General features: G+C 47.0%; 1 protein-coding gene across 2 annotated transcripts in view; it reads left to right on the top strand.

Annotated features, from left to right (window-relative positions):
• Positions 1 to 19,491, top strand: part of kdm3b (lysine (K)-specific demethylase 3B) — a 215,795-nt gene that overhangs the window by 61,431 nt on the left and 134,873 nt on the right. For both annotated transcript variants that reach the window (XM_072512004.1, XM_072512005.1), the window contains exon 4: positions 8,847 to 8,949. In XM_072512004.1, the coding sequence (XP_072368105.1) occupies positions 8,847 to 8,949 (103 nt within the window). The remainder of the gene's footprint in view (positions 1 to 8,846; positions 8,950 to 19,491) is intronic.

Consider the following 19,491-nt stretch of genomic DNA (forward strand, 5'->3'; position numbering starts at 1 on the left):
TAATACAAGTCATTTATAAAATACTTCCTCATACAAGTCATTTATAAAAACCACAAAGAGCAGGGGTCCCAGAACAGATCCTGTGGGACACCACTGGTCACCGACCTCCAGGCGGAATACTTTCCATCTGGTCGATGTTCTTGCGAAGGTTGCGAGCAGGTGAAGAAGGGAGAAAGAGAGAGAGATCTGAACTTGGCCCCTCGCTTTATAGGGCCATGGGGTTTCCCGCCTCTCGGGGCGGCCCTTGACCCTGAGTCCCAAGTGATTGGACTTGTTCCCAATCACTGGGTTCGATATGCTCCAATAATGGGGCGATTCCTCGATCGGGGGGTGGTCGTTCACCTGTCTTTGTTTCGGCCACTACAGGCGCCGACAGGTCTGGTCCGGCATTCAATTGCTAATATGTTGCAATTGTTCCCGGGGATAGCTGATTAAACTGCAGATGTCTGGGTTGATGTGCTGCTAATAGTCTTGAGTATCGATCTGGGCCGACTTCCCCAGAGCCGAATACACTATTCTGTCTGCAGCTGTCCGTTTGTGTCCTGTTGGCTGCTTTTCCCATCAGCCTTTTCGGTTAGCCATTTTAAATCGGGTTTTGGCCAAATTAATAGGGAATCGGCCATTTTAGATGGCTACATAGCTCTGCGACCTCACGGCGCCGAGGTCCCAGGTTCGATCCCGGCTCTGGGTCACTGTCCGTGTGGAGTTTGCACATTCTCCCCGCCCCCACAACCCAAAAATGTGCAAGCTAGGTGGACTGGCCACGCTAAATTGCCCCTTAATTGGAAAAGATTTATTGGGTACTCTAAATTTTTTTTAAAAAAGAAAATCTTTTTGATGAAGCCTCGGAGAGTGGCTTGGGAAAAGTTGGAAGTGTTTAGTGGATTGTATGTTTCTGAGTGAAGAGATTATTAGAGCTAGAGGACTTGAAATAACCTGGACATTCAAGGGTAATGGATCATAGGTGTAGATGCAGAGACAGGGAAGAGTTTGATTGAGATAGGGTAGAATAATTAGGTGGGGCAGGATGAAGCTGAAACAATTGGTATACCAGGATGGCCTTATTTGTACATCTTGCAGAGGAGTTAAAAGTCTGGCTAAGCAGCGCGGGGAAACTGAGGCTCAATCTGGTGGTTGTGGGTGGAATCTGAAAAACACTATTCATAACTGGGCAGTATTCAATAGTGCAGTCATGGGAATAGGAGGAGTCTTTGGAAATTGACATTTGAACTTAACTAGGTGGAGATCCTGCTGCATATATCAACAGTGCCCTTTTGGTAGCAGATTTAATGATGGAATTCATAATTGATGATCTCCATTTACTGTCCTTTTCCATTGGTGTGTTGTGGCAATATAAGCTAAATGGTACAATTTTCAAGGAGGTGGAGGAACAGAGTCTTAGAAGCCTTCATGCACAAAGCTTCGGAGGACAGGTTGCGAAGGATGTTAAAAAAGCAAACAAGTTCATAAGATACAGGAGCAGAATTAGGCCATTTGGCATGTTGAGTCTGCTCTGCCGTTTAATCATGGCTGATCTCATCCTGGCCTTAACTCCACCATCCTGCCTGTCCTCCATAACCCTTCAACCCATTACCAATTATAAATCTGTCTTACTCCTCCTTAAACTTACTGTCCCATCATCCACCACACTCTGGGGTAGCAAATTCCACAAATTCACAACCCTTTGGGAGAAGTAGTTTCTCCTCAACTCAGTTTTAAAATTTGCTGCCTCTTATCCTAAGAAAATGATTTCTCATTCTAGAATGCCCCACAAGAGGAAACATCTGCTCCACCTCCTACTTTATCCGTAACGTTCATCATCTTATCTACTTCAATTTGATCTCTCCTCATACTTCTAAACTCTAGAGAGTATAGGCCTAAACATGTGGGATCTTTTGACTTCATAAATAAACACGGAGTTCAAAAGCTAGGAAATTATGCATAATATTTTTAAAACCATGGTTAGACCATGTCGTGTTATTCACCCTGGGGTAACACGGACTGCAGCAGGATGCAAATGAACTGGAAAGCATACACCAAACGTAGGCGTTGGTTCAATGCGATTTATTGAACTTCTGTAGCAATGCACACAGCTGGCTGTGGGTTGACACTCTACTACTCTAAGTGTACTAACTCTAACTTACTAAACCAGGCTAGCTCTGATCCACGTGTAGATGGTGCTGACTGATATATACACCCTGACTGTCACTACAGCTGTCATCAATGGAAAGAGGCGGAGTGCTGAAGCCTCGTGTGTTTTATAGTGGGAAACCCGTCTCTGGTGTTCTGTCTGGTGATTGGTTGTGTTCTGTCCTGTATGTTGATTGGCTAACCTGGGAGTCTGTCACTGCCTGTTTTTACCTCATGATGTGCATGGGTGCATATTTAGACATCCCCCTTTTAAAAAGATTTGTCGGTTGCTTAGAGCATATACGACATATTTACAGATATAACTATTTACAGCAAATGCCGAGTGAATGCATAGGTACATGTAAGGTGTCTAGCGTGCAGATACAGAACATTATGTACAAAGGAAATATTTATAAGTCCAATCTCTGAGGCTGGCGTCGGATTATTGTCGACTGCCTGAGAGGTGGAGGTGGGGACGACGGCGCCTTGACAGGCGGGATTGCAGCCAGATTGGTGGCCTCATAGAGCGAGGTGTCCGGAAAAGGCATAGCGACAGCTGAGAACGTGAGATCCGGTGGTGGGCAGACAAGTTTGCGTAGTGCCCTTCTGTTGCGCCTGACAATGGATCCATCAGCCATGCAAACCACGAACGACCTGAGCAGCCTGTCGAACAACAACAGCTGGAGCTGATCAGCCTCCACCAGGCAACTTGATGCGAACAACATCTTCCGGAGAGAGCACAGACAAATCAGTAGCATGAGCATCGTATGTCAGCTTTTGCCGGTTTCTGAATTGCTACACCTTTTGCAGCACTGGGAGGTGATCCAGGTCAGGTAAATGAATGGCCGGATCAGTCGTCCGCAGGTCACGATTCATAAGGAGTTGTGCCGAAGACATACCGGTGGACAGAGGGGTTCCCCTGTACGCCAGGAGCGCAAGGTTAAAGTCAGAAGCTGAGTGCGCAGCCATGCAGAGCAGTTGCTTCACGATATGGACCCCTTTTTCGACCTTCCCGTTTGATTGCGGGCTCGAGGTAATGTGCTTGAACTGGTATAGCTTCGCGCAGTTGGACCACTCTTGGCTGTAGAAGCAGGGACCATTGTCGCTCATGACCGTGAGCGGAATACCATGCCTGGCAAATGTCTCCTTGCAGGTCTTGATGACAGTCTTTGATGTGAGGTCGGACAGTTTCACAACTTCGGGGTAACTCGAGAAGTAGTCAATTATAAGCACGTAGTCACGCCAATTGGCGTGAAAAAGGGCGATTCCCACCTTAGACCACGCAGAGGTAACGATCTCGTGTTGCTGGAGTGTTTCTTTGGGCTGAACAGGCTGGAAACGCTGGCAAGTCGCACAAGTGAGGACCATGTTGGATATGTCCTCGTTGATGCCAGGCCAATAGACAGCCTGCCGGGCCCTGTGCCTGCATTTCTCTATACCGAGGTGTCCCTCGTGGATCTGTTTGAGCACTAATCTCTGGAGGCTGCGAGGAATAACGATACGATCCAGCTTGAGGAGGATCCCCTCGACAACTGTTAGGTCATCCTTGACATTAAAGAACTGGGGGCATTGCCCTTTCTGCCAACCATTTGCAAGGTGATGTATGGCCCGCTGCAGAAGAGGGTCCCTGGCGGTCTCTTCTCGAATGTTGATGACTTGTTCGTCTGAGGCCGGGAGGTTGCTGGCATACAGTTGCACCTGTGCCTTAATTTGGCGGATGAAGTCGACCTGTTCACAGGGCGAGGTGATGGCGCGAGACAGGGCATCAGCAATGATTAGCTCCTTGCCCGGTGGGTAAACCAATTCGAAATCATACCTGCGGAGTCGAAGGAGAATGTGCTGAAGCCTGGGCGTCATGTCATTCACGTCCTTGTGAATGAAATGGACTAGGGGTCTGTGGTCAGTCTCTACTGTGAAGGTTGGTAGACCGTAGACGTAATCATGGAACTTTACAATACCGGTGAGGAGGCCCAGGCACTCTTTCTCTATCTGAGCATACCTCTGCTCAGTGGGAGTCATGGCCCTGGACGCATAGGCCACTGGAGCCCAGGACGAGGAGTCATCCTTCTGGAGGAGCACCGCACCAATGCCGTCCTGGCTGGCGTCCGTGGAGATTTTTGTCTCACGCTCTGGGTCAAAAAACGCTAGTACCGGAGCAGTGGTGAGCTTTGCCTTTAATTCGAGCCACTCTGCTTGATGTGTGGGTAGCCACAAAAAGGCAGTGGACTTCTTCACCGGATGCCTGAGAGCCGTGGTGTGTGATGCGAGGTTGGGAATGAACTTTACCAAGAAGTTAACCATACCCAGGAAGCGGAGTACCGCCTTTTTGTCTTCCAGGATCTTCATGGTGTTGATGACTTGACTTTGTCCGAGTCCGGCTGCACACCCTGTTGGGATATTTGATCACCCAAGAATTTGATTGATGACATGCCAAAGGAGCATTTGGCCTTGTTCAACTTGAGGCCGTTGGCATGTATGCGTCTAAAGACTTGTTGGAGACGAGATATGTGTTCCTCTGGAGTCGTGGACCATATAATGACGTCATCAACATAAACCCGCACACCTTCAATGCCCTCCAGCATCTGTTCCATGATCCTGTGAAAGATTTCAGAGGCTGAAACAATCCCAAAAGGCATGCGGTTGTAACAGTACTTTCCGAAAGGTATTAAACGTGCAGAGCTTCCTGCTGGACTCGTCCAGTTGTATCTGCCAGAAGCCACGCGATGCATCTAGCTTTGTGAAGAATTTGGCATGTGCCATCTCACTGGTTAGCTTCTCCCACTTCGGGATAAGGTAGTGTTCCCACATTATGTTTCGGTTAAGATCCTTGGGATCTATACATATGCGTAGTTCTCCAGAGGGCTTCTTCACACAGACCATCGAGCTGACCCAGTCAGTCGGTTCCGTCACTTTAGAGATTATACCCTGGTCTTGGAGCTCCTGCAGCTGCGCCTTTAAACGGTCCTTCAGAGGAGCCGGCACCCGGCGTGGTGCATGGTTCACAGGCGTGGCATCAGGCCTGAGTAAGATTTTGTCGCGGTACAGCAGCGTGCCCATCCCACTGAACACATCCGGGTATTGTGACAGGATTTTGTCAATGTCAGCCTGAAGATTCATATTGGCAGAGGACATGGCATGTACACGCTGGACAAGATTGAGTAGCTTGCATGCATGGGCATCAAACAGGGAAGCCTTGTCAGGCTTGACAATTTCGAATCGCAGTGTGGCTTTGATGGCCTTGTTGGAGACATGCAGGTAACAAGACCCTAACGCCGTAATGGCATTGCCATTATAATCAAGCAGCTGGCAGGCCGGTGGAAGAATTTTTGGCTGCCTTTGGATGCGAGCAAGATCTGCTTGAGATATGAGATTGGCTGAAGCACCAGTGTCCAGCTTGAACCGGATGCTGCATTGGTTGATTTGTACGACAGCACGCCATTCGTCCGCAGAATCCACGTTGAGGATGGGTAGGCGTGTTGCTGAATTTGAGGAGGTCTTGTCAAACGTGGTAATGATGCCCACACAATATGGGGACTCCAGGCAGTCGTCCTCTGGATCCGTGGTGTTACCAGGTTCTGAATCCAGCAGCCCTTGCTGCACACTTCGAACGGGTTTGCGTTGGAACTGGGATCGCTGGCCCACGATCGGAGGCGCAGACCTGCACAAGGCTGCATAATTCCCACAATTTAAATATCGCCGCTTTAAGTGGATGGTGCCGCAGTTCGGGCACGTCATGACGTTGACGTCGTCACGCTCCGTGCGTCGCCGCACATGCGCAGTGCGGTCAGCCGCCGCTCGCACCTGCGCAGTGTGGTCTTCGGCCGCTTCGTTCTCCAGTCCGTGGTGCGCATGCGTGGGACCCCGGGAAAAGCGCGCAAAATGGCCGCCTTCATCGATGCTAAGGCGCCGCATTCGGGTGATGGCCTGGACACACACTGCCTCGTGGGAGGCAAGTTGGGCATGTTCTGCCGATTTAAGGCGGGAGTAGCGATTTTTTTTGCCTGTTCATGCACTTTACACGTCTACAGGCAGGGTCATGTTTTTTATTTTAAGGAGCTGCTCCCGCAAGGTGTCGGAGTGGACCCCAAACACGATCTGATCCCTGATGAGGGAATCAGCGGTGTCACTAGTTGCAGGATTGCGCTAATATGTGGAGATGAGTTAGAAAGGTTTGGAAAGGCTCATCCTTACCCTGAAGGCATTGCTGGAAGACATAGCGCTCAAAGCTCCCGTTCGTTTCGACTTCACAGTGACTGTCGAATTTGGCTAACACGGTCTGGAAGTTGGTCTTGTTCTCGGCGTCGGCAAAAGTGAGCGAATTGAAGATTTGGATGGCCTGGTCCATCGCAGTCGATAGGAGCAGCACAATTTTTCTGGCATCGGACGCATCCTCGAGGCCCGAGGCCTCAATGTATAGACTGAATTTCTGCTTGAAGACCCGCCAGTTGGCGCCGAGATTTCTGGAGATCCGGAGCTGTGGAGGGGTCTGGATCTTCTCCATGCCACTGGAAGGCACTTGTTAGTCATCACTGAATTATTCAAGGTAAATTACTTCGACGAAGTAGACTCCTGGTATCATGTCGTGTTATTCACCCTGGGGTAACACGGACTGCAGCAGGATGCAGATGAACTGTAAAGCATACACCAAACGTAGGTGTTGGTTCAATGCGATTTATTGAACTTCTGTAACAATGCACACAGCTGGCTGTGGGTTGACACTCTACTACTCTAAGTGTACTAACTCTAACTTACTAGACTAGGCTAGCTCTGATCCACGTGTAGAAGGTGCTGACTGATATATACATCCTGACTGTCACTACAGTTGTCACCAGTGGAAAGAGGCGGAGTGCTGATGCCTCGTGTGCTTTATAGTGGGAAATCCGTCTCTGGTGTTCTGCCTGGTGATTGGTTGTGTTCTGTCCTGTATGTTGATTGGCTAACCTGGGAGTCTGTCACTGCCTGTTTGTACCTCATGATGTGCATGGGTGCATATTATGACTGCCCCCATCTGGGATATTGTGGCCAATTCTGGCCACCATACCGTAAGAAGAATTTCAAGGCCTTGGAGAGAGTGTAGAGGAGATTTACTCGAATGGAGAGACTAAAGAAGCAACAAATGTTTCCCTTGGAGCAGAGAAGGTCAAAGGGGTCTTTAATACATGTTCAAAGTCTTGAAGGGTTTTTGTAAAGTAAATGAGGAGAAATTAAGTTTCCAGTGGCAGAAGGTCAGTAATCAGGGAACACAGATTTAAGGTCATTGCAAAACAACCAGGTGCGACATGAGGGGAAGAAAATTACTGAGCGAGTTGGAATGCACTGTTTGAAAGGATAGTGGAAACAGATTTAGCAGTAACTTTGAAAAGACAATTGAATAAGTACTTGAAGGGAAACAAAATTACTGATCAATGGGGAAAGAGCAGCATACTGGGACTAATTGGGTAGCTCTTTCCAAGAACGTAGCTGCTGCCTGCTGACGTTTTCTCAGTGCGAGGGATTTTCCGTTCGTCACCTCTGGTGCACCCCTGACGTGCCCGGAGGTTTTTATGTAATGAGGCTGAAACCGTGGGATGCCACCGCTACGGTCCTCGGCAGTACGACTTCCAGGGAGAGGGCTATAGTCTGGTCTGGGGAGGCAGCAGCAATGGAGGGTGCAGGTTCTACAACCAGTGACATTGAGTCTTGATCTTGTTCTGAGATCCACCCTCCCCCCCCCCTTTCAGTTACAGTTAATTTCTCTTTTTATTGTTTCGGGGTTTAGGGGAAAGATGGAGATCCGTTAGGAAGGCATGGGATTGCGTAACCAATGCCTTCCCGACACTGCCATTTTATCAACAAAAGGAAAGGTGTTTCCTCGTGTATCTCCAGTGAGATTATAATTTGCCAATTTGCCCCATCCATGCACCAGAATGAGAGGCTGGGGCCTGCTGATCCATCCAGGACGAATAATAATGGTTTTAAGGAAAATCCTTTTTTACAGAATGAACTTGGCCCCGTCCCATTCCGTAAAAAACAGGATTTGCCTGTACATCCACCCTCAAAACTGGTAAGTGAAATTGGGGACAATCGGGCCAGTCCATGGTCCCAGTGAGGGAAGGGGATTGCTGCGTCTCTCTCTCGATCTCTCTCTGTCTCTGTTTCTGTCTCTCTCTCTCTCTCTCTCTCCTCCACCCCCACCCCCTCCACACCTTCCCAGGAACATACAGGGGGACCACTACCTGCCAGTTCCCCATGCGGTGGAGGGCTACATGCAACTGGAGGCAGGTGACTTAAGTGGCTCATTGGGCTTCAAATGATCAGGCCATCTGCCACCTTTCCTTTTGTTGATAAAATGGCATAGTGCCGGGAAGGCATTAGTTATTCAAACCCATGCCATTTTGCTCGCCTTTCTGCTTCTGAATCCATCCCCAAAGAACCAGTAAAATGCAACCCAATGATTCAAACCAGATGTGACAATAGAACCAAAGACCAGAATAGTCAGGAAAGTATGCAAAAGTGCAAGAAATATTGTTGAAGTCATGCTGTTAATAAGTGAAGAGCAACAGCTCTCTGAGTTGCATGGTGTCTTTAAAAACTTCATTACAATTTAAACTCGCTTACATGACATTGTGAACCATAGTATGGATTAGCAGAATACTGACATATCTATGGTTGTTCAAACCTTTTAAATCGATTTTGGTATTTTTTCTCACCTATCAACTTTCCACTTCTCTCTTCAGGAAGATTCTGACAGTCAGAATCCCATTGTCCAGGATAATCAAAAACTTCAGGAATCAATGAAATCTTGGGTCCGAGAAAAGAAAATTCAAGAGATACTCAGAGGTATTGTAGACAGAAACAGTATTGTTGCATATTAAATTACAAATGTTTCTGTATTTAAAATAAACCCCAAATTCTCTTGTGTTACAGCATGAAATGATAAGTTTTGCAAACTGATACTGATTGTGAAATGATTTTTAAAATTTCAAAACTTGCCACTGGTTCATCTCCAGTCTTTTGTTTTAAATATCAGGAGAGGAAACTTTGCATGAAATGTCTCATGAAAGGAACACCCTTGCATAAACACAATCTCTCCTCTCACCCAAATTAAGAAATGAAATTTGGGTTGCTCAAAGTTATTAGGCCTGAGGTTCTTGCATTTCATCCATACACCATGATTCTTCCATCGTTAAACTCCGTAAAAATCTTCAATATTCTTTGGATTGCCTTCACTGAACAAGGTGTAACTTTTCCAAGGGCTTTGAAATGAGAATAATGGCACAAATTGAATGTTCAAGTCAATTCACTGATTCTAATTGATTTCTTTGTGGTACTGTAGTACACCCTGTGGAAGAGCAAGGAAATCACTGACTGCATCTGTATTAAACTGCAGGGGTGCAAACTCGTTGCTGTCAGTTTCACAGAGTAATGCTGACAGTTTTAATGTCCTTACAATTGCGAAACCTGGGCTTTTAGCTGCTGGGAAATTATGGACCTTATAAAACTATTTTACGGCACTGCGTTTGACCTAAGAAAGTTTCTTGGTGCTATGTTGCTTTGCCATTTCTGATTTGTTTCACTGCATTCAATTCATAAAATTAAAATTGAGAAATGTGTGGTTTATGGTGATTGAAGGTAGTTGCCTGGCGTGTAAGTGATGTGAATACAGTTAACAAAATCCATGCAAATCCAACCATTGATCTTTTGTCCTCCTGGTTGTCTCTATACCTCTACTTCCCAATCCACAAATGTTGTAGCCTTCCAGCAATTATTGCACCAGGTTACAACTATATATATTATCTGGATTACAGAAGAACATAACTGAAGTTTGTCATGATATGCAGACATGCAGATAATGATATACAGACAGGCACAGGCAGGCAGCTAATGAACACAGAGAACAGGACATGACCAATGAGCAGCAGGACACTCGGGTGGTATCTCACTAGAAAAGGCAAGAGGCACTCACACTCCGCCTCTTTCCACTGATGAACATCTACAGTGTGAGTCAGGGTGTATTTACAGTATCACACCTCCAGCACGTGGCTAAGAGCTAGTTTGGTTCAGTCAAACAGAGTAACCACACTTAGGTTAGCCGAGAGTCGAACTCAGAGAACTGTGCTACTGGTTCAATAAATCAGATTGAACTAACTTCAAGGTCTGGAGTATCTTTTGGTTAAAGCAGCATCCAGTTGCAGCCTGTGTTATCCCAGAGTACATAACAAGACATGCTACCAGGAGACTGCTTAATCTAGGTGGTTTACCTCAGTCCGTGCCATGACGACCAGCGAATGTATCCCGGCACCATGGAGAAGATTCAGGCTCCTCACCAGCTCAGGACCTCCGGCAATCTCAGTGCCCAAGCAAAAATTCAAGCAAACATTTCTGCTGTACATCGATGCTTCAGACCTCATGGGTGCGTCTGATGCAAGGAAGATCGCGCTTCTCCTCTCACCAGCGGGTGATCAAGTCATCAAACTCTTCAACTCTTCTCACTTCACCGAATGCCAGGACAAGACAAAGTTTCAGACCATCCTGGACAAGTTTGAGTCACTGTGAAGTGGACACCAATGAAATCTTCGAGCGCTACATATTCAAACAACGTCTACAAGGTAAAGATGAATCTTTCAACTCCTTCTTAACTAACCTCCGCCTGCTAGCGCTGTCTTGCAACTTTGGTGATATTACTGACTCCATGATCAGAAACCAAATTGATTTTGGAGTTCACTCTGATCCTCTGAGAGAGCAGCTACTGAAAATCACGCATATGACCCTGCCAGTCGCGATTGAAACATGCACAGTGCATGAGCATGCCAAAAATCGCTATGTCCAGTACAAATCGGCTGAAAATGAGAAACTTGCCTCCCAAGAGGCAGAGTGTGTGCAGGTCATCTCCCGGATGCAGCGCCTCAGCATCGATGAAAGTGGCCATTTCGCGTGCTTTTCCCGGGGCCCCACGCATGCGCGATGCAAACGGGATAACAAAGTGGCCGACACCCGCACTATGCATGTGCGACGACGTGCGGAGCGCCAGGACGCTGACGTCATGACGTGCTTGAACTGCAGCAATGCCCACTTAAAGAAACACTGCCCTGCAAGAGGCAGGCGATGTTTAAACTGCGGGAAGCCTGGACACTATGCAGCCTTGTGTAGGTCTGCACCACCCGTTAGTGGCAGGCGCTTCCAATTCCGACGACGCTCGTTCAGAGTGTGCAACAACGATTAGAGGATTCTGATCCTGGCAGCACAACGGATCCAGAGGAAAAATGCTTGGACTCCGCCGACTGTGTGGGCATCATTACCAAATGTGAATATGCCACATCCAACTCATCACAAATTCAATCCTTCCTCGCTGTGGATTCTGCGGACGAATGGCGTGCGGTGATGCAGGTCAACTACTGCTCCATCCAGTTTAAGCTGGACACAGGTGCTTCTGTCAACCTCCTCTCGCAGGCAGACTTCAAACGCATCAAGAAGCCCCTCCAAGGTCCTTCCAACAGCCTGTAGGCTCCTGGACTGCAACGGAAATGCCATCACGGAACTGGGATCCTGCCATCTACTCGTCTCCAACCGGAGCACCCATGCAAGGTTACGTTTTGAAATTGTCAAGCTCACAGGGCATCCCTACTTGGCGTGCAGGCCTGCAAGCAGCTGAACCTCGTGTAGCAGGTTTGCACAACAACATCCTCCAATGTGGACCTTCAGGCCGGCATTGACGACATTCTCGCTCAATATCCGGATGCGTTCGATATGATGGGCACGCTGCCACATCGATACAAGATTCTGCTACGACCTAATGCCAAGCCAGTGGTCCACGCACCATGCCGGGTCCGCTGAGGGAGCACCTGAAGGCACAGCTCCAGGATCTTCAACAGGGCACCATTTCCAAGGTAACCGAACCGACTGACTGGGTGGGTCAGCTCGATGGTATGTGTTAGAAAGCCTTCGGGAGACCTGCGCATCTGCATTGATCCCAAGGATCTCAATAAGAATATAATGCGTGAACGCTACCCCATCCTGAAGTGGGAGGAACTTACAAGTGAGATGGCACACGCACGTTTTTTCACCAAGCTAGATGCGCACATGGATTTTGGTAAATCCAGCTGGATGAGCCCAGCAGAAGGCTCTGCACCTTCAGCACACCGTTTGGCAGATACTGCTATAATCCCATGCCGTTTGGCATTGTCTCAGCATCAGAGATCTTCCATCGTATCATGGAGCAGATGATGGAGGGCATTGAAGGGGTTCGGGGTATGTGGATGACATCATCATGTGGTCCACGATCCCTGAAGAGCACGTTTCCTGTCTCCAGCAAGTATTCCGCCGTGTCCATGCCAATGGCCTGAAGCTGAACAGGTCCAAATGTTGCTTTGGCATGGCGACACTCAAATCCCTAGGTGATCAGATCGCAGCAGGGCATGCGCCCATACACAGACAAGGTCAAGGCCATCAAAGCCATGAAGGTCCCTGAAGACAAGAAGGCGGTGTTGCACTTCCTCGGCATGGTCAATTTTCTGGGCAAGTTCATCCCAAATCTGGCCTCGCACACCACGGCCCTATGAAACCTGGTGAACAAGTCCACTGCCTTTGACTGGAAGGCAGCACATCAGGCAGAGTGGTTGGAGCTGAAAGCCAGCTCACCACTGCACCCGCCTTGGCATTTTTCGACCCAGACAGGGAGACAAAGATCTCGACAGATGCAAGCCAGGATGGCATCGGTGCGGTGCTCCTTCAACGCGATGACACTTCATCCTGGGCACCGGTAGCCTACGCATCGAGGGCCATGACGCCCACCGAAACAAGGTATGCGCAAATAGAGAAGGAATGCCTGGGTCTTCTCACTGGCATTCTCAAGTTTCACGTTCATGAAATGCCTGCCGACATTCACTGTCGAGACGGATCATAGGCCTCTGGTCCACATTATCCACAAGGACCTGAACGGCATGATGCCTCGGTTGCAGCGCATCCTCCTCAAACTCAGAAGGTACGACTTTGACTTTGTGTACACGCCTGGCAAGGAACTCATCATCGCTGATGCATTGTCCCGCAACATCACATTGCCTAGTGAACCGCTGGAAATAATCCGGCAGATTGAATCACAGGTGCAGCTGTGTACTAGCACCCTCCCCAGCGTCTGATGAGAAGGTGGTTCGTATCCGCGAGGAGACAGCCAAAGACCCCCACTTGTAGCGTGTCATGCACCACCTCGCCAATGGCTGGCAGAAAGGGCAGTGCCCTCAATTTTACAAGGTAAAGGACGACCTGACGGTGATTGATGGTATCCTCCTCAAGCTGGACCGGATTGTCATTCCACTCAGTCTCCAGAGTGTGGTGCTCCGCCAAATCCATGAGGGACACCTGGGCGTTGAGAAGTGCAGGTGCAGAGCCAGGCAGGCTGTCTACTGGCCCGGTATTAGCCAGGACATCTCGAACAAGGTCCTCAACTGTGCAACCTGTCAACGCTTCCAGCCAGTGCAGAGCAAGGAGACGCTCCAGCAGCATGAAATCGAGACCTCCCCGTGGTCCAAGGTTGGCATCGACCTGTTTCGTGCGAATGGTTGCGACTATGCGTTGATTATTGACTATTTCTCCAATTACCCTGAAGTCGTGAAGCTCTCAGACCTCACATCTCGGACTGTCATCAAGGCCTGTAAGGAGACGTTCTCCAGGCATGGTATCCCACTCGCTGTCATGAGTGACAATGGCACGTGCTTTAACAGCCACGAGTGGTCTATTTTTGCCAAGTCATACCATTTCAAACATGTCACTTCCAGCCCACACTATCCGCAGTCCAATGGGAAGGTTGAAAAAGGGGTGCACATTGTGAAACAGCTCATCTGCAAGGCCACAGATTCTGCTTCTGACATCTACCTCACGCTGCTTGCGTACAGGGTGACCCCACTGTCCACTGGCGTGTCGCCGGCTCAACTCGTGATGAACAGGGACCTCCGGACGACGCTTCCAGCCATACACTTGCCCAACCTGGATCACCTCCCAGTGCTGCAGAAGGTGCAGCAGCTCCGAAACCAGCAAAAGCAGGGCTATGATGCTCATCCACCGATTTGCCCGTGTTATCCCCGGCAGACACTGTCAGGATCAAGATACCGGATGGTGGCTGGCCTGCTCCAGCTTTCGTTGTTCGACAGGCTGCGCCCCACTCGTATGTTGTACGTATGGCTGATGGTTCTGTTGTGCGACGAAACAGACGGGCACTGCGCAAAGTTGCCTGCCCGCAACCGCTTTCTTCTCCGCTTCCGTCCGTTGTTTTGCCACCTACTGATACCTCGAACTACTAGGCCCCCAGTCAGGCTTCCACCCCGCCTGTCAAGGCGCCATCGTCCCCACCACCACCTCCGGCGATCGAAAAGGATCAGACGCAAGCCCCAGAGACTGGACTTATGAACATTTGTTTTGTTTGCTATGTTCTGTTTTCTCACATTAGACAGCTGTCTTCACATGTAAGTACATTCACATATGCCACCGCTTGTAAATATGTTAATATATGCCACCACATGTAAGTATGTTCTCATATGCCAACAAAACATTTTTTTTAAAAAAAAGGGAAGATGTCATGATATGCAGACATGCAGATAATGATGTACAGCTAATGAACACAGAGAACAGGACATGACCAATGAGCAGGCAGGACACTCGGGTGGTACCTCACTATAAAAGGCACGAGGCACTCACACTTCGCCTCTTTCCACTGATGAACATCTACAGAGTGAGTCAGGGTGTATTTACTGTATCACACCTCCAGCACGTGGCTAAGAGCTAGTCTGGTCCAGTCAGACAGAGTAACCACACTTAGGTTAGCAGAGAGTCAAACTCCGAGAACTGCTACTGGTTCAACAAATCAGATTGAACTAACTTCAAGGTCTGGAGTATCTTTTGGTTAAAGCTGCATCCAGTTGCAGCCTGTGTTATCCCAGAGTACATAACACGACAAAGTTAACAGCAATTTTCTTAAAGTTGGAGCTGATTGGAAGTTTTGATCCAAAAGAAGATTAATTTTCCATTTACTTGTACTCTTTGTTTTGGTTGCTTGTGTTCTACATACTAGTGTACAAAGAGAAATGAACTGAAGGTGGGGAAATTTGCAATGGGCCGTTGAAAAATCAGTAGAAAATGAAATAAAAGCAGTTAAATATTAAGATGTGAACTCAGACTACAGAAAGGAAAAAGAAGACTGGAGAAAATACACAAGATTGAAGCCAAGTGATGGTGGATGTTTCTCAGTAAGCCACAAGATGGTGCCCACCAGATAGCTCTGAAGCATTGAGAGTTAGTCATGTTGGTGGTATTTTCCCCTCTGGAAACCACTGGGTTTTTGACATGCTTTCATTCTACTTATACACCACAGAATATTAAATGCCAATTTTTCATTTCTCCCCCTATTTTCAGTGAATGTTTTGCTCATCAGTTAAATCTATTACAAACAACAACTTGTATTGTATAGCACTTTGAAGACAGGAAATGGTTCAAACTACTTTGGAGAGTGGGGCAAAAGATGGATCAAAGGAACTTTTTAAAAGGTGAATGTCGAGCCATGGTGTGCCAGTTACAAGAGTTGATTGAAGACCTGCAATTCTACAGTATCTCACAGCTAGATTTTATGAGGAAGCAGAATGGATGTGTATTCCCCAGCCATCAGGGCAGTTTCTGCTTTGCTGAATTAGATAAATCATATTACAAAGAAAACAGAAAATTACTTTGTGTTCCTAATCCTCAACAGTTGATATTGAAAGGGTTTTTTTGTCAGAATGGGATCTGTTGTGTTTTTAGTCCTGGTACCTTTCAGGATCAATCAGTACGCAAGTAGACACAGGAAGTGATTAACATTGCAACTGTCCTTTGTTGCTGTTACAGTCAGACTAATAAGAAAACAAGTACAACAAGCTAGACTTATCATACAATACAGAACATATTGTTCCCTCTTGATTGGAAATGTTGGTTTGATAAAACATTTTCTGAATTTGGGAAAGAGGGTAGACTGCCTCAAAAAGTGGGTTCACCTTAACTATAATTCAGATGCTCAGGAGGTCTGCACTGCTGATGTGGGTAATGGGAGTCTTCTGGTGCATTCATAGAATAATGTTCATTGGAGACTAATAATTTAGGACTTGTAGCTGAATTTGAAGTTTTATTTAATGCTGTTGAAGGTGAGACAACTTGAACTTCAGTCGACATTCTTTACTTGGAGATGGCTCACTGGAAGTGCTTGTGACATAAGGCTCTTCTTTAGAGGTGTATCCTGAGGTGGAGTTTGACCTGACGTCTAGTCAACTTGTGTCCACCAGATGAGATGATTTGCCGTTTACACTGTGTACGAAACGGGTCCTGTCTGAGCAATCACAGTACCAGAACCCATTTAGCTCCAGTGGTATAATTGTAAGCTAGAAAGAACCTCTTGCCCGAATAGAAAATGTTTTGCTTTGATCTTTGTGCTCTTCTCTCCACTTGGTCGTAGTGTTGATCTTACACAACTTCTTGTGTTTTTATTGATTTTAACAAATCAAAGCAAGTGCATAGTTACCATCTCATTGATAGGAATGCTGGCAATGTTTTTGTCATAGCATGTGGCATGTTTCGGTGTGTCAGCAGAAATGTGTTTTGAATAGAGGAATGTCCTTGCGACTACCTTAAAGTGTGTTCAATGGTTTGAACAAATACCTCTGGTAATTCATTGGTGGATGGTGCAAAGATGATGTGGTGAATACCGCTACCCCTCAATATATTCTCAAACTCTTGTGAGACAAATTGAGGTCCATTGTCTGTCACAAGTCGTTCTGGTAACCCGTAATGACATGAACATTTGTCTTAACCTTTGAATTGTACTCTCAGCTGTAATAGAGAATATTGCCAAAACCGACTGTTTGGAATGACCATCCACAGCCACCAAGAACGTTGTTCCTTCAACATGAGCAACAAAATTGACGTGGATACACGGCCAAGGGTTTGTTGACCAATCTCATGGATGGAGGGGTGCCAGTTGAGGAATGGTTCTCACATTTTGACATGAAGTACAAGATTTTGACTTGACTATGCTGTCTTGGTCCAGGCCAGGCCACTGGAAGTAGTTCCTGGCAATCTCTTTCATGCAGGCACTTCTGAATTTGTCCAACACAGTTTTCCTCAATGTTCGGAGAATAATAACCGATAATCCCAAAGTAAACATCCTGAGGGACTGATAACTCCATCCTCTTGAGGGCATAAGGATGAAGGTACGTGTGGAGGTCTGGGAAAATGATGCCATCCATCACAAGGTCCATGACTTTGGGACATTGTTGGGCCCACTCGAGTGGCCGCTTTCATTTGGACTGAAGTGATGGAGGTGTTCTCTGACCAATAACAAAACAAACTGCCAACAAGGACGATGGACCTTAGCGTAATGCCACTGGAAAAGTTAAACCGAAGTACGGAAACTTTATTTTTCACCTGAATCACATGTTGGATTTGTACTGCATTGCAAAAAGAAAGGTTGCCAGTTAAATACAGGGACCTGCAGCATTTGGAACAAAAAGAAACATGCTGACTTTGAAAATAAAAGAGAAGTATGGAATATAGTGCGGGAGGGCAGGGGGGTGGAGAATTGCAGCTGTTCGAAGATTTAACGGAAAACAGTAATCAATCAGAAGCACTGTTGCTTTAAGTTAAAAACAAGCTGCAATACTCAAAAAGAAAAGCTAATAAAAAGGAGTTCCTGATTTTAAAATACAAATGGGTCCCAATTGGACCGTGAGCCCACCAGGGCTCCCCCAAGTGCGGGAAAGATACAGAGTGAAAGTCCCGGAGGCCAAAGGGAAAAAAACCTCTCGAATCGCCCATAAGAAACCCAGATTGTGTCTGTGCTTAACGAGCAACAAAGAAGGGTTTTAAACTTTTTAAAACCGAGTAGCCATGTTGCCAGGGGCTGTTTAGCACAGGGTTAAATCGCTGGCTTTGAAAGCAGACCAAGGCAGGCCAGTAGCACGGTTCAATTCCCGTAACAGCCTCCCTGAACAGGCGCCGGAATGTGGCGACTAGGCACTTTTCACAGTAACTTCATTTGAAGCCTACTTGTGACAATAAGCAATTTTCATTTTCATTTCATTTCAGCGAGCTTGCCAAAACTCAGGAAGCCAAGCACTCGCAGCAGAGAAAGCCGACAGCTGCAGTGACAGCTTGAAGTGAAGAAATCAGTAACTGCTCTTAAAGTGGCAATACATTTAAAACGGTAACAAAGCAACTGACAAAGGGAAAAGAAAAGCTGAAACGGCCACACTTAACAAACCAATGGGACATTTTGATAAGATTGTTGAACAATGCAGCTCCTATACTGAACGTTTTGAGTTTTGTCCTTGCAAATGAAATTAGAAATGATAGAAAGATGGCAACTTGAGTGTGATGGGACCGAAAACCTTTGCCGTATTAAGAAGTTTGGTGTTGCCTGGCAACCTGGCACGCAATCATATAGGACGTTGTGAAACTCTTGGAGACACATTTTTCCCCTGAGGCAGAAAGAATTCGGTTTCACATAGGAAACCAAAAGGGAGAAACAATTGCGACAAAATGTTGCAGTACTTAAAAAGCTCACTGAAATTGTGAATTCAATGAAGTACTGAATGATAACCTCCATTACAGGTTGATCGGTGGCCTTAGTAGTGAATCAATCCAGAAGTGCCTTCTGACAGGCTATCCTCACCCTGCAGAAAGCCACAGATATTACAGTCTCCATAGAGCTGGCTGCAAAAGGAGCACAGCAGGTGAATGTGTAAACCGACTGCCTAACATAACAGCTGAGCATGCACACAAGATAGCCAGCAACCAAGAATGTTACCATTGTGGAAAGCCTGGCCACGATCCACCTGAATGTTGGTGCAGGGACCTTGAATGTCGTCAGTGTGGCAGAAAGGGACACATTGAGCTTTGGTGTAAAAACAAAGAAGAAACACTGAATCCAAAACACAAACCAGGAAAAAAGCTATCTGCAGTCTGACATAGCAAGAAGAAGAATCTGCACGGCGTACAGCAAGAATGGGTGGACCACAGTGACACTGAGTCCGAAGAAGAAGGAACCCGCCACATCTTGTCAGTTCTAAGCAGTTCACAGGGCTATTGAGTGACACCACTTCTGGAAGACAAACATAATGGGATTGGATACAGGGGAGCAATATCTCTGTTTCCAGATGCTGTAAGGAAAAGCTCACAAACATCTTCCCTTGATAACCTGCAAAAATTGTTCTGATAACATATACTGGGGAATCTGTACCTATGATGGGCAAAATGGAAGTTAATGTGGAACTAAGTGGTCTGCTAAGCTACCACTTTGTGGTGAAGGCAACTGCCCTTTCTTGGTTGGATAGTCATGGCTAGAGAAGATCTGCTTAAACTGGGCGGACGTGC

The sequence above is a fragment of the Scyliorhinus torazame genome, chromosome 7, assembly GCF_047496885.1.
Source record: "Scyliorhinus torazame isolate Kashiwa2021f chromosome 7, sScyTor2.1, whole genome shotgun sequence".
NCBI lineage: Eukaryota > Metazoa > Chordata > Chondrichthyes > Carcharhiniformes > Scyliorhinidae > Scyliorhinus > Scyliorhinus torazame.